The sequence below is a fragment of the Sapajus apella genome, unplaced genomic scaffold (genome assembly GCF_009761245.1).
Source record: "Sapajus apella isolate SASKATOON/1434 unplaced genomic scaffold, GSC_monkey_1.0 scaffold142, whole genome shotgun sequence".
In the NCBI taxonomy this organism is placed as follows: Eukaryota; Metazoa; Chordata; class Mammalia; order Primates; family Cebidae; genus Sapajus; species Sapajus apella.
In genome coordinates, this window is record NW_022437082.1 from 921,461 (window position 1) to 935,059 (window position 13,599).

Sequence of the window (13,599 nt, forward strand, 5' to 3'; positions counted from 1 at the left end):
TTTAGATACTGATGGCTCAGGTATCCAGATAGTTCAGCTAATTTTCCTATTCCTGGATCTTCCAGTTTGGCCTGCCGGGTTATCTGATCTTGAACATGTCATTCAGGGAGAATGTGGCAAGCAGCCTCATTAGACTGTGGGTGCCTTTGGTCAGGAGCTGGCTGGTTCTCCTCGGTGTCCTGATATGTTTTTTTGTGTGTAGGGCCAGGGCACTTTGAGCTATAAAATTTCCTCTGTACAGAGATAAAGAGGAGCAAGATGTTATCTCACTTTTAATTCTTCTGCTTTTTTAAACATCCTTGCTTTCATGTTGATACCAGAGTATCAGACTTTTATTTAGTGTCTATTCTCTGTATTTTAGGTATAATTTTGACATTTAGGAATACAGTTCACAGACACTCAAATCTCAATATAGCATATCTAAGCATAATAGCAGACTTATAGGATGTTTTAAATAACTGCACTGTGTTGATAAGTAAATACATTATGATATGCTGCTATATATGTACACTGTTACTGAGTAGTATTTTTCTCTTTGGGCATTTAGGTTTCAGTCTTGTCATGAGGTGTCTCACCCTGTGACATTTCTCCTTATAGGTGCAAATGATCAGATCTGTCAGATGCTTGCTAGAGCGTACTTACTCACTATATTTGAAGAGCACAATTACATCTTCCAAATACTAAGATATTCTTTGCCATAATAATAATAACTTCCATTGTTTTCTAGCTACTGGCATCAGGCACCATGCCAGGTACTTTAAACTCATTTTCTGTAATCATCCCTACTTTTAGCTAAATGTGACTGAGAAAGAGTAACTCGCCACTGTCATCAGTAAATGTCAGAACTCAGATTGAGCCAGTTTTGTCTACCTTAAGAGCTTGTACTATTGTCTCTACATTATCATAATTATACACGTTTTTGCTTTTTTATTTTGAAATAATTGTAAGCTCATAGAACTTGCAAAAATGGAAGAGGTCCCTTGTACTTATCACTGAGCTCCCCGCAATAAGCATATCCCTTTTTCAAAACCAGGAAGTAGATCGGCACAACTAGACTGGCCAGACTTGAATTTCAGCAGTATTTTTTATGCACTCACTTTTTGCGTGCTTTTGCGCACAGTTCTGTAGCATTTGATCCCAGGTAACCACCATCCATAATCAAGACATGGAACCGATCTGTCACCACAAAGGAACTCACTCATGCTGCCCCTTTAGAGTCACGCTATCCCTCCCCTTGGCCTCTGCAACCACTTCTCTGTGCCGCATCTCTACAATTTTGTCATTTCAAGCACATTATATAAAAGGAATCATATAACAGGTGACCTTTTAAGATTGCCATTTCTCAGCCAAGTGTGGTGGGCCATACCTGTAATTCCAGCACTCTGAGAGGCTGAGGCGGGTGGGTGGCTTGGGTCTCGGAAGTTCAAGACCAGCCTGGGCCACATGGTGAAACCCCATCTCTACAAAAGTACAAAAATTAGCCAGATGTGGTGGCACGTACCCATAGTCCCAGCTACTTGGGAGGCTGAGGTGAGAGGGCCACCTGAGCCCAAGGAGGTCAAGGCTGCACTGAGATCACACCACTATATTTCAGCCTGGGTGACGGAGTGAAGTCCTGTCTCAAAAAAAGAAAAAAAAAAAATTGGGGTGTTTCATTCCACATGATGCCCTTAAGATTCTTCCAGGTTCCATGTATCCATAGTTTATTCATTTTTCTTGGTGAGTGGTATTCCATGGTACAGATGTTCACAGCCTTACACTTTTTGAATTTCTAGACAACCCATGAGCTATATTTATATTTTCTATATTGTATTTTAAAATAAAAGGTCAGGAACAATGGCTCACACATTTAATCCCAATACTTTGGGAGGCCAAGGCAGGAGGATGGCTTGAGCCCAGGAGTTTGAGACCAGCCTGGGCAATACAGTGAGACCCCGTCTCTACAAAAAATACAAAATAATTAGCTGGGCGCAGTGGCACACGTCTGTGGTCTCAGCTACTCCCAGCTACTTGGGAGGCTGATGTGGGAGGATGCCTTGAGTCTGGGAGGTTGAGGCTGCAGTGAGCCACTGCACTCCAGCCTGAACAACAGAGCAAGATCCTATCTCTTAAAAAAAAAAAAAAAAAAGAAAAGAAAGAAAAAAGAAAAGGAAAGGAAAACTTTTATTTCTAGCTCCAAAAGGTTTTTAAAGAACAAAAAGTCAAATACCCCTTACAGACTTTTTCTTTATTTTTCAAACTCATCTATCACAACGTGAAAGAAAATTTTGGGATTAAAAACAGTGTAGCCTGGCTGGGTGCAGTGGCTCACGCCTGTAATCCCAGCACTTTGGGAGGCCAGGGTGGGTGGATCACCTGAGGTCAGGAGTTCGAGACCAGGCTGGCCAACATGGTGAGACCTTGTGTCTACAAAAAGTACAAAAATTAGCCGGGCATGGTGGTACTTGCCTGTAATCCCAGCTACTTGGGAGGCTGAGGCAGAACAATCACTTGAACTCAGGAGGCAGTGCCTCTGGAATAAAAACTAAACTCTGCAAGAGTTTGCAGTGAGCCGAGATCATGCCACTGCACTCCAGCCTGAGCAACAGAGTGAGAGTTCGTCTCAAAAACAGAACAAAAAACAAAACAAATAAACGGTGTAGACCTTCATGTCTTTGTCCATGTAAATAGATATTTCATGTTATTATAGTCACCGTGTATGTTGTATGCTGCTTTTTCTCCACTTAAACTTATTTTTTCATGTACCATAATTTAATAACTGTATACTTGTTCCATCTAGTTGACTAATTTTTTCTATCCTGTTATCTACCTCTGGCTCCATTGAACATCTTTCTTCTGCTAAATGATAGCCATAAGTTCTTAGTAGTGAAATTATTAGATCAAAGAGTAGGACAATTTTTATGGCACTTTTAATATGTGTTTTCAGGCATTGCCTTGAATCTCAACCTTGCCCTATACTTAGTAAACAAGTTACTGAAGCTTTGACAGACTCAGGAAACAGGGATACTTTACCTATGTCCTAGAATGGTTATGAGGATAAAATGAGATGATGAGTGCAAAGTCCCTATTGTAGTACTTGGCACAGAAGAGAGGTTTTCCTACATGGCAGCTGCTGTGATGGTCTCATGGTGATGATTGTGCTATTACTTGGTTAACATGATTTCATCATGCCAGCAGTCTTCTAGACCACTTGCACCCAGCATTGGCTAGCAAATGATGGAGAAGCCTTGCTGTACATTAAGGCCCTTCTGCTTTGGGAAATGCACCCATGCCAGAGACAAGCACCATTTCCAGATGCTTGGTTTCTAGTGGGTGAATACAGACATGTAAATTTGTGGTAACAAGGCTGAGTGAAGCAAGTGGTATAACAGCAGTCAGAATCCAGTGCTGTGGAACTTCTGAGGAAGAAGTGATGAATTCTGCCTGACCTTGTTAGGAAGCAAGGCCTTGTTACAGGTGATGCTTGCTGAGCCAAGGCTGAAGCCATGGGGAGAATTTTGGCAGATGGGAAAGATAGATCATTCTAGGCAAAGGGAACACCCTGAGCAAAGCACATGGCCTGATCGTAGACAAAGTGTCTGAAGAAGTTCACTTAGTTGGAGTGCAAAATGTTGTGGGAGAGAATCCTACAGAAACAGGCTAGAAGTGATGTCACGAACGCCCTGGAAGTGTGTACCTAGGAGTTGAGTGCACAATGGCAAATGTTTGGGGATGCATTTGGATTGCATAATTGACTGTTCTAATGCTTGCTCTGTCATGTGTAATCTGTATCATATTTTTGTTCATAAAGTGCTAAAAGGGCGAAGGTAAAATCACCCTGAAAGCATATGGTTGTTTTTAATATGTTTCTTGATGGCTAATTATACTGACAGACATACTAACTGTTGTATTTTTGTCCATAACAGGATTCTGCTGTAATACTTGACGTTCCTCTGGGTGTGATCTCAAGAATTGAAAAAATGGGAGGCGCGACAAGTAGAGGAGAAAATTCCTATGGTCTAGATATTACTTGTAAAGTAAGAGATTTAATACTTTCTTATGCAAAGAACAGGGCACGTTAGTGTTGAATGATAGTAGAAAATTAATGTGGATTTGAAAAAAAAAAATCAAAAATCTCTTGTTTATCTCAGGCCCTAGAAATGGCTCTTCCCTTAAGAGCAAGCTTTTCCAAATTGCCTGGGGAAATAGTGCCCACATGAGGGACCCACTGCAATCACCAAGTACAAGGACTTGAGGGACTGGTCAGTCTGTTAGCTTGACTGAGTGGGAAGAGAACTTTATAGATAAAATTTCTTAAAACATTTTAGTTTTTGCTCCAGCTTGCTCCTGGTGCCCCTTCATGTATGTGTTACCATGAAGGAAGGAGGAATAGAAGAGATTTTGCCCTCAGTTCACAGGATGTGTCCTTACCTCTAATAACCTTTGTAACTTTTGCTTAGGTCATTTTCAGAGGTACAGTTTGCTGTGATAGTAACCATGTATTCAGCATTTGTGTCCATCCAAACACGTGGGGTGCTTTGCATTTGATCCTCAAGTACAACTCTCTGAAATGGGCGTATTGTAGATTGGGAGCCTGAGGCTCTGAAGAGTTGGGTATCTTTACTAAGGTAATTTCTGAAGGCGGGGACCCAGAAGGTTAGGGATGTGTTTCAGTGTCTCAGGTGACTATGAACCACTGGTCTAGTGCAGGGCTTTGCAGACTTTTTCTGTGAAGGGCTCAATAGCAAATATTTTAGGCTTTGTTGTGTATTCTTCTTTGTGTGTTGTTTTTCAACCCTTTTGAAGTGTTTAAAAAAACAGTCTTAATTTGAAGATTGGGCTGAAGTTTGCTGGTCCCCAGCCAATCCAAGTCATTCATTCTGTTGATAGAGAAGTGAGATGACTTGCCTTGGGTTGCCTAGGGAGCCAGCGCAAGAGCCAGAACCAAAAACTAAGTCTCATTTTCCTAGTCTCATACACTGCAATTTCTCAAAGCCAACCTTGTTTGCTTATATTTGGATTATGCTACAATATGGTGGTTTTCTTTCCAGTTTATAAAAGATCAAGACTCGTTTTTTCTATCAGAAACTAAAGAATAATGCCATTATGAAACCTTAACTGAAATTCTCTACTACCATCTACCTCAGCTTTTTTTGGTGTTTTAATTCCAGCTACCTTAATGCTTTATCTATTATCCCAGCTACTATCTACCCCTTGGGTCCTAGAAACATGGGAATTTACTGTTAAGGAAGGCTTTTGCATTTTGCATCAAAGGATTTATGGGAGTAGAGTGTTTAATATCAGAGTACTCAAGGGAAAATGGGGTTGCTATATTGACAGTTTTGAGGTGACTTTCATTCTTACAGGGTTTTAAAAACCCCGTTTTCTTCCTCATAGTAGGAAAAACTTGTACTTCGGTATCAGTCCCCCAAAATTAATGAGACAAAGCACATTCTCACCCTTGACTATTTATTATAAGAACAAAAGGCGTACGAACAACTCACCAAGCATAATTCTGAAATGTTATATATGTATATTTCTTGGAGTTAGCATGAGCCCAAAGATGATGGCCTAGAACAGTGTTGTAGCAAAACCTTTTAACTAAGTTATCTCCCCAGAAACACTGATGTCACAGAGTCATATTCCATCTTCTCAGTAACAAACCTGACATTGATGTGAAGGAAATCTGCTGTGGTGAGGTAAAGAAAGACTCACTGTCCTGTCTCCCGTAGGTCAACTTTCACCTGCATTCAATAGCCATGGTACAACCACATTCCTCTCCCGAAACAAGTAGTTACAACTCCTGCAAATTTGGCTATGCCAGCTATGCACATGGAGATTTCTGCTTGCCAGTAGCATCTTTCCCACAGTAGATACAAGTCCCAGAGAATGTTGTCCAGCAGCAGGGAAAAGGAAGTTCTGAATATGTAAATTCATACGCTGCAGGCCCCTTACCAACCCCTGCTGCCTACCTGGAGTCTTTCAAACAAACAAAAAAGCAAAGTAAAACCATACCACCACAAAGCCTTCTCTTTCCCTTCCCCGCCTCACTCCTGTGGACTCACCTTAAAGACGCAGTGTAGCGTTTTGAAGTCAACAGTGATGTGTGTTGTTTCTTTAGAAATGATGCCTCAATAAATCAATCCTTCAGGGTTGTTGCAGCAGGGATATGTTTTCTTCAACTCTGAATATAGCAAGGCTTGGAACATCACCATATGACCAGGCTGTCAAAAAGGCTGAGGGTCCAACTGGGAGACTCTTAGGCATGTGACTCTTTCCCTGATGAGTCAAACTCTGAGGAGACCAGGTGGAACTTATTTTTGTTACAGATTTGGTGATCTGCCACCTGTGAGTCATTTGCCTTTTCTACTTAGTTTTTTTGGCAAGAAATAATATTCTCTCTTTAATTGCATCTTAATCAGATGGCAAAAAGAAGTGACTTGAATCACTTGTGCTTTGGCACATTAAAAGTAGCTGTTTGAATCACTGATAGATCAGAATAAATATTCATGTAGGGATGGTCTAATTTCTGGTCAAGCAATGTAGAGAACCATGCTATAGTTACCATCTGACTCATGGGGGTTAGGAAGAAGGTTCCTCAGAGGGCCTGAGCCCTGAGGGTACTCAGCTCTCCAGTGTGGCACTTGTGGCTGGTTGTAAACCCTTTTAATGCATATCATCCCATTGAAATGATTATTCCTCTTATTCAACTGTTCATTGCACCATGAACCAATAACTATTATCCCAATATTCTTGGGAGGTAATATGAATGGGTTGTTGGACTTTATTCTGTGACATGCTTTTTAAAGAGCAAAGAATCCTTTGGGAGGCTGAGGCGGATGGATCACAAGGTTAAGAGATTGAGACCATCCTAGCCAACATGGTGAAACCCCGTCTCTACTAAAAATACGAAAATTAGCTGGGCGTGGTGGCATGCTCCTGTAGTCCCAGCAACTCGGGAGGTCGAGGCAGGAGAATTGCTTGAACACGGGAGGCGGAGGTTGCAGTAAGCTGAGATTGTGCCACTGCACTCCAGCCTGGCGCCTGGCAATGGAACGAGACTCTTGTCTCAAAAAAAAAAAAAAAAAAAGCAAAGAATCGTGGAGCTGGCAAGGCTTGGGAGATGTCATCTGTATACATAGTGCTCAGTCTCCAGTCCTTTATGAGCCATCTCAGGCTGTAGTTCTTCATATTTCATTTCCTGCCATTTGTGTTTGGAGATGTCTAGTGATGGCCACAGCCTGTTCTGGTCCTTCAGACCGCAGACTTGGGAAGCTTAAGAGTACTCTTGAGCTGAGGAAGGAAAAAGCATCTTGAAAAAAATGAAGACTGTGATATCCAAGAGGGCAGCGACTAGGTCTCTACCGCTCCTGAAGTGGCTCCGTAGTCCAGCCTAGCACGCCTTTATCTGAAATGAAAACTGAAAGTGCACTGCAGAGCATAGGGCTCCAACATAGCGCCATCACTCAGTCACAGCACCATAACTGATTTTTTTTAAGAAACAACTTTAAAAACACTCCAGTCTTGAAAATAAGATAGAATTTTATATCTGTATATATAATACAGATTGACATTTAAAGGAGCTTATTTGGTTTGGATTTGGTTTAAAAGAAAGTTTTCCTGCTTATTGAAGAGATAGGTATTGGAAGCTACCTTTAAAATCTGGTTTTGACCTTTTATTTTTAGCTTCTAAAAGCATAGTTACTACGAATATGGGCTACTTTAATGTGGCTTATACAGAACTCTGTGAAGGTAAAATTGTAGAATAAAAATATATTACTTGCATGAGAGCTTAAAATGCCAGTCATTTAGGAAGAGAGCTTCTGTGTTTTAATGACATGTTTGACAATGTTGAGATTATATTTGATATCAGTTACTCTTTAGAAAAGTTGTTTGAATAAAATAGTTTTATAAGTAAAAAAATACCAGGGCTGGTTGCGGTGGCTCATACCTGTAATCCCAGCACTTTGGGAGGTTGAGGCAGGTGGATCACCTGAGGTCAGGAGTTTGAGATCAGCCTGGCCAACATGGTGAAATCCCATCTCTACTAAAAATACAAAAATTAGCTCGGCGTGGTGGCGTGTGCCTGTAGTTCCAGCTATTTGGGAGGCTGAGGCATGAGAATCACTTGATCCCAGGAGGCAGAGGTTGCAGTAAGCTGAGATCGCACCACTGTACTCCAGCCTGGGCCACAGAGTGAGACTCCATCTCAAAAAATAAAGTAAATTTAAAAAAATTAAAAAATACTTTGGAAACCAGTGAAAGTAGATGGACCATGATAGAGGTTGTTCAAGGCAAAGTTTGATTTTTTTTAATAAAATGAATTTTAGCTCTATCTTCTTAGTGCTAGTTGCTTTATCTTGTCTTTACATTCATGGCTATGATGGAAACATTTTCAGGTGTTCTTACACTGGATATATCAAATTACCATATAAAACAAAGCAATTTTTGTAATTTAGATTAATTGCCCTTTTAGGTAAGTGAATCTTTTCCCTTAATTGAATGGAAGATTTCTTGCTAATTAACATGACTTTCTTTGAAGACTGAACTGTCATACTTGTCCTTTGCCCCCAGGACATGAGAAACCTGAGGTTCGCTTTGAAACAGGAAGGCCACAGCAGAAGAGATATGTTTGAGATCCTCACGAGATACGCCTTTCCTCTGGCCCACAGTCTGGTAAATTTCAACGCTCTTCCTCAGCATGGGAAGGTTCTCAGTGCCTCCTCTGTGAAAACTGCCCACAAGCTGGGATTCTCTTTTTTTTACTCATCTGTGTTGTGTTTCCCAGTGTGATGTATCTGCGGGGGTGTTTATTAAATAATTTCATCATTTCCAGAGGGGATAGGTCTCTCCCCTGCTAGTCTGTGTGGGATGGATTGCCCTAGATGACTGAAACACAGATCCCTGGCAGCTGGCGAGAGCCCTGTATGAGCCTGTGAGCTTCACCAAGGGCATCTTGTGCTCTTCCAACCCCAAGTGTGCCCTTAATCTTGGCCACCCTGCTTGAAAATGTAGGCGGTAGTGAGGCAGACTCAGGTGGCTTAGTGCGACACTGTGAGATCATATCCCAGAGTTCATTGCTTTCAGCTTTGGAGCTACTGAGCAATGAGTATCAGGCTTTTGTGGTTCCAGTTGTAAATGGAAACTAACCCTCTGAGCCTAAATGCCATTTGTGCAAATACAGATGTGTGGTATAGGTATTGCACCTATAGCTGAATAGGGACAGGTTTACTTTTGAAAAGAATAACTTTTCAAATGTCGTTTCATAGCATTTAGTATATAATTGGCAGGACCAATTTATTATGCATTTAATTAGTTATAATCTATGACTTAGTCCAAAGGTGATTTACTATTATATGTACCTAAAACTTTTCCTTCCTCTTCACCACACTGTTAGAGTAACCTTACTCTTACTTCGTGACTTAAAAAGAAACTTACTGTTGTTTCTTTTGCTGTACAGAAATAAGCCTTTCTGTGAGTTTTGCTCTTAAAGCAACCTATCTTTATATCCTGCCTCGGCCTTGCCTCCTGTGCCTTGCTCGAATCTTCTAGCCCCGTGCTCCTCCTTTGGTTGACTTGAAATGAACTTAGATGGAAATACCTGCTAAGGGGAGAGTGAGGAAATAATTATTTACAACATATACTGTAGAAATGCCTTTATTTTAAGTATGGGATGATCACACTGCAGATTAACCGAAGGTGATGGAAGGGACCCTTAAGTAGAAGAGGCATGTGTTGAACACAGATGAAAATGCCGTGCTTGGTAAAAAATGTGCTGATCTCATAATTGAATCTATTTTCAGCCTTTTCTAAGTTTCTGATTAAATATGTGATTTTAAAAAATATGTCTGTATTACAGTTTTTTTTTCTTATATTTTATTGCACTTTAGGTTCTGGGGTTGCTGCCTCCATCCCCGTCACCTATATTTGGCATTGCTCCCCATGTTATCCCTCCCCAACTCCATACCCCCTGCTGTCCCTCCCCTAGTCTCCCCGCAACAGACCCCAGTGTGTGATGCTCCCCTCCCTGTGTCCATGTGTTCACATTGTTCAACACCCGCCTATGAGTGAGAACATGCGGTGTTTGATTTTCTGTTCTTGTGTCAGTTTGCTGAGAATGATGGTTTCCAGATTCATCCATGTCCCTACAAAGGACACAAACTCATCATTTTTTATGGCTGCATAGCATTCCATGGTGTATATGTGCTACATTTTCCTTGTCCAGTCTGTCGTTGATGGGCATTTGGGTTGGTTCTAGGTCTTTGCTACTGTAAACATTGCCACAGTGAACATACGTGTACATGTGTCTTTATAATAGAATGATTTATAATCCTTTGGATATATATCCAGTAATGGGATTGCTGGGTCAAATGGAATTTCTATTTCTGGGTCCTTGAGGAATCACCACACTGTCTTCCACAATGGTTGAACTAATTTACACTCCCACCAACAGTGTAAAAGTATTCCTATTTTTCTACATCCTCTCCAGCATCTGTTGTCTCCAGATTTTTTAATGACCGCCATTCTAACTGGCGTGAGATGATATCTCAGTGTGGTTTTGATTTGCGTTTCTCTAATGACCAGTGATGATGAGCATTTTTTCATATGTTTGTTGGCCTCATATATGTCTTCTTTTGAAAGTGTCTGTTCCTATCCTTTGCCCACTTTTGAATGGGTTTGTTTGTTTGTTTCTTGTAAACCTGTTCTAGTTCTTTGCAGATTCTGGATATTAGCCCTTTGTCAGATGGATAGATGGCAAAAAAATTTCCCCATTCTGTTGGTTGCCAGTTCACTCTAATGATTATTTCTTTTGCTGTACAGAAGCTCTGGAGTTTAATTAGACCCCATTTGTCTATTTTGGCTTCTGTTGCTATTCATGTTTTAGTCATGAAGTCCTTGCCTATGCCTATCTCCTGAAGGGTTTTGCCTAGGTTTTCTTCTAGGGTTTTTATGGTGTTAGGTCTTAAGTTTAAGTCTTTAATCCATCTGGAGTTAATTTTAGTGTAAGGTGTCAGGAAGGGGTCCAGTTTCTGATTTCTGCACATGGCTAGACAGTTTTCCCAACATCATTTATTAAACAGGGAATCCTTTCCCCATTGCTTGTTTTTGTCAGGTTTGTCAAAGATCAGATAGTTGTAGATGTGTGACCTTGCCTCCGAGACCTCTGTTCTGTTCCATTGGTCTATATCTCTGTTTTGGTACCAGTAACATGCTGTTTTGATCACTGTAGCTTTGTAGTATAGTTTGAAGTCAGGTAGTGTGATGCTTCCAGCTTTGTACTTTTTGCTTAGAATTGACTGGGCTGTGTGGGCTCTCTTTTGGTTCCATATGAAGTATAAGGTGGTTTTTTCCAGTTCTGTGAAGGGGTTCATAGGTAGCTTCATGGGGATAGCATTGAATCTATCAATTACTTAGGGCAATATGGCCATTTTCATGATATTGATTCTACCTAACCATGAGCATGGACTGTTTTTCCATCTGTTTGTTTCCTCTCTTATTTCCTTGAGCAGTGGTTTGTAGTTCTCCTGAAGAGGTCCTTTACATCCTTTGTTAGTTCCGTTCCTATGTATTTTATTCTCTTTGTAGCAATTGTGATTGGCAGTTCGTTCTTGATTTGTCTCTCTGTTAGTCTGTTATTGGTGTATAGGAAAGTTTGTGATTTCTGCACATCAATTTTGTGTCCTGAGACTTTGCTGAAGTTGTTTATCACTTTAAGGAGATTTCAGACTGAGACGATGTGGTCTTCTAAATATACAATCATGTCACCTGCAAATAGAGACAATTTGACTTCCTCCTTTCCTAATTGAGTACACTTTATTTCTTTTTCTTGCCTGATTGCTCTGGCTAGAACTTCCAATACTTTATTGAAGAGGAGTGGTGAGAGAGGACATCCTTGTCTAGTGCCAGATTTCAAAGGGAATGCTTTCAGTTTTTGCTCATTCAATATGATACTGGCTGTGGGTTTGTCGTAAATAGCTTTTATTATTTTGAGATATGTTCCATCGATACCTAGTTTATTGAGAGTTTTTAGCATAAAGGGCTGTTGAATTTTGTCGAAGGCCTTCTCTGCATCTATTGAGGTAATCATGTGGTTTTTGTCTTTGGTTCTGTTTATGTGGTGGATTACGTTTATAGACTTGTGTATGTTGAATCAGCCTGGCATCCTTGGGATGAAGCCTACTTGATCGTGATAGATAAGCTTATTGATGTGCTGTTGAATTTGATATCCCAGTATTTTATTAAAGATTTTTGCATCCATGTTCATCATGGATATTGGCCTGAAGTTTTCTTTTCTTCTTGAGTCTCTGCTGGGTTTTGGTATCAGGATGATGTTGGTTTCATAAAATGATTTGGGAAGGATTCCCTCTTTTTGGATTGTTTGGAATGGTTTCAGAAGGAGTGGTAACGGGTCCTCTTTGTATGTCTGGTAGAATTCAGCTGTGAACCCATCTGGACCTGGGCTTTTATTGGTTGGTAGGTGACTAATTGCTGCCTCAACTTCAGCCCTTGTTATTGGTCTATTCAGGGTTTCGACTTCTTCCTGGTTTGGGCTTGGGAGGGTGCAAATGTCCAGGAATTTATCCATTTCTTCCAGGTTTACTGGTTTATGTGCATAGAGTTGTTTGTAGTAATCTCTGATGATAGTTTGTATTTCTGTGGTAATATCCCCTTTATCGCTTTTTATTACATCTGATTCTTCTCTCTTTTCTTTTTTATTATTCTGACTAGTTGAAAGTCTGTTTTGTTTATCTTTTCAAAAACCAACTCCTGGATTTATTAATTTTTTGAAGGTTTTTTTTTTTTGTGTCCCTGTCTCCTTCAGTTCTGCTCAGATCTTAGTTATTTCTTGTCTTCTGCTAGCTTTTGAGGTTTTTTGATTTTGCTCCTCTAGTTCTTTCAATTTTGATAATAGGGTGTTGATTTTAGGTCTTTCCTTGCTCCTCATGTAAGTATTTATTGCTATAAATTTCCCTCTAGACACTGCTTTAAATGTGTCCCAGAGATTCTGGTATGTTGTGTCTTCATTCTCATTGGTTTCAAAGAACATCTTTATTTCTGCCTTCATTTCATTGTTTATCCAGTCAACATTCAAGAGCCAGTTGTTAGTTTCCCTGAAGTTGTGCAGTTCTGAGTTAGTTTCTTAATCCTGAGTTCTAATGTGATTGCACTGTGGTCTGAGAGACTGTTTGTTATGATTTCCGTTCTTTTGCATTTGCTGAGGAGTGATTTACTTTCAACTATATGGTCAGTTTTAGAGTAGGTGCAATGTGGTGTTGAGAAGAATGTATATTCTGTGGATTTAAGGTGGAGAGTTCTGTAAATATCTGTTAGGTTTGCTTGGTCCAAGTCACAGTTCAAGTCCTGGATATCCTTGTTAATTTTCTGTCTCGTTGATCTGTCTAATATTGACAGTGGGGTATTAAAGTCTCCCACTATTATTGTATGGGAGTCTAAGTGTCTTTGTAGGTCGTGAAGAACTTGCTTTATGTATCTGAGTGCTCCTGTATTGGGTGCATATATATTTAGGATAGTTAGCTCTTCTTGTTGCATTGATCCTTTTACTATTATGTAATGCCCTTCTTTGTCTCTTTTGATCTTTGTTGGTTTAAAGTCTATTTC

At 40.2% G+C, this 13,599-nt stretch overlaps 1 protein-coding gene across 6 annotated transcripts in view; it reads left to right on the forward strand.

The window, feature by feature from the left end:
• MTM1 (myotubularin 1) overlaps positions 1-13,599 on the forward strand; it is a 120,251-nt gene that overhangs the window by 43,216 nt on the left and 63,436 nt on the right. For all 6 annotated transcript variants that reach the window (XM_032264129.1, XM_032264126.1, XM_032264127.1 and 3 more), the window contains 2 exons: positions 3,906-4,016; positions 8,554-8,655. In XM_032264129.1, the coding sequence (XP_032120020.1) occupies positions 3,906-4,016; positions 8,554-8,655 (213 nt within the window). The remainder of the gene's footprint in view (positions 1-3,905; positions 4,017-8,553; positions 8,656-13,599) is intronic.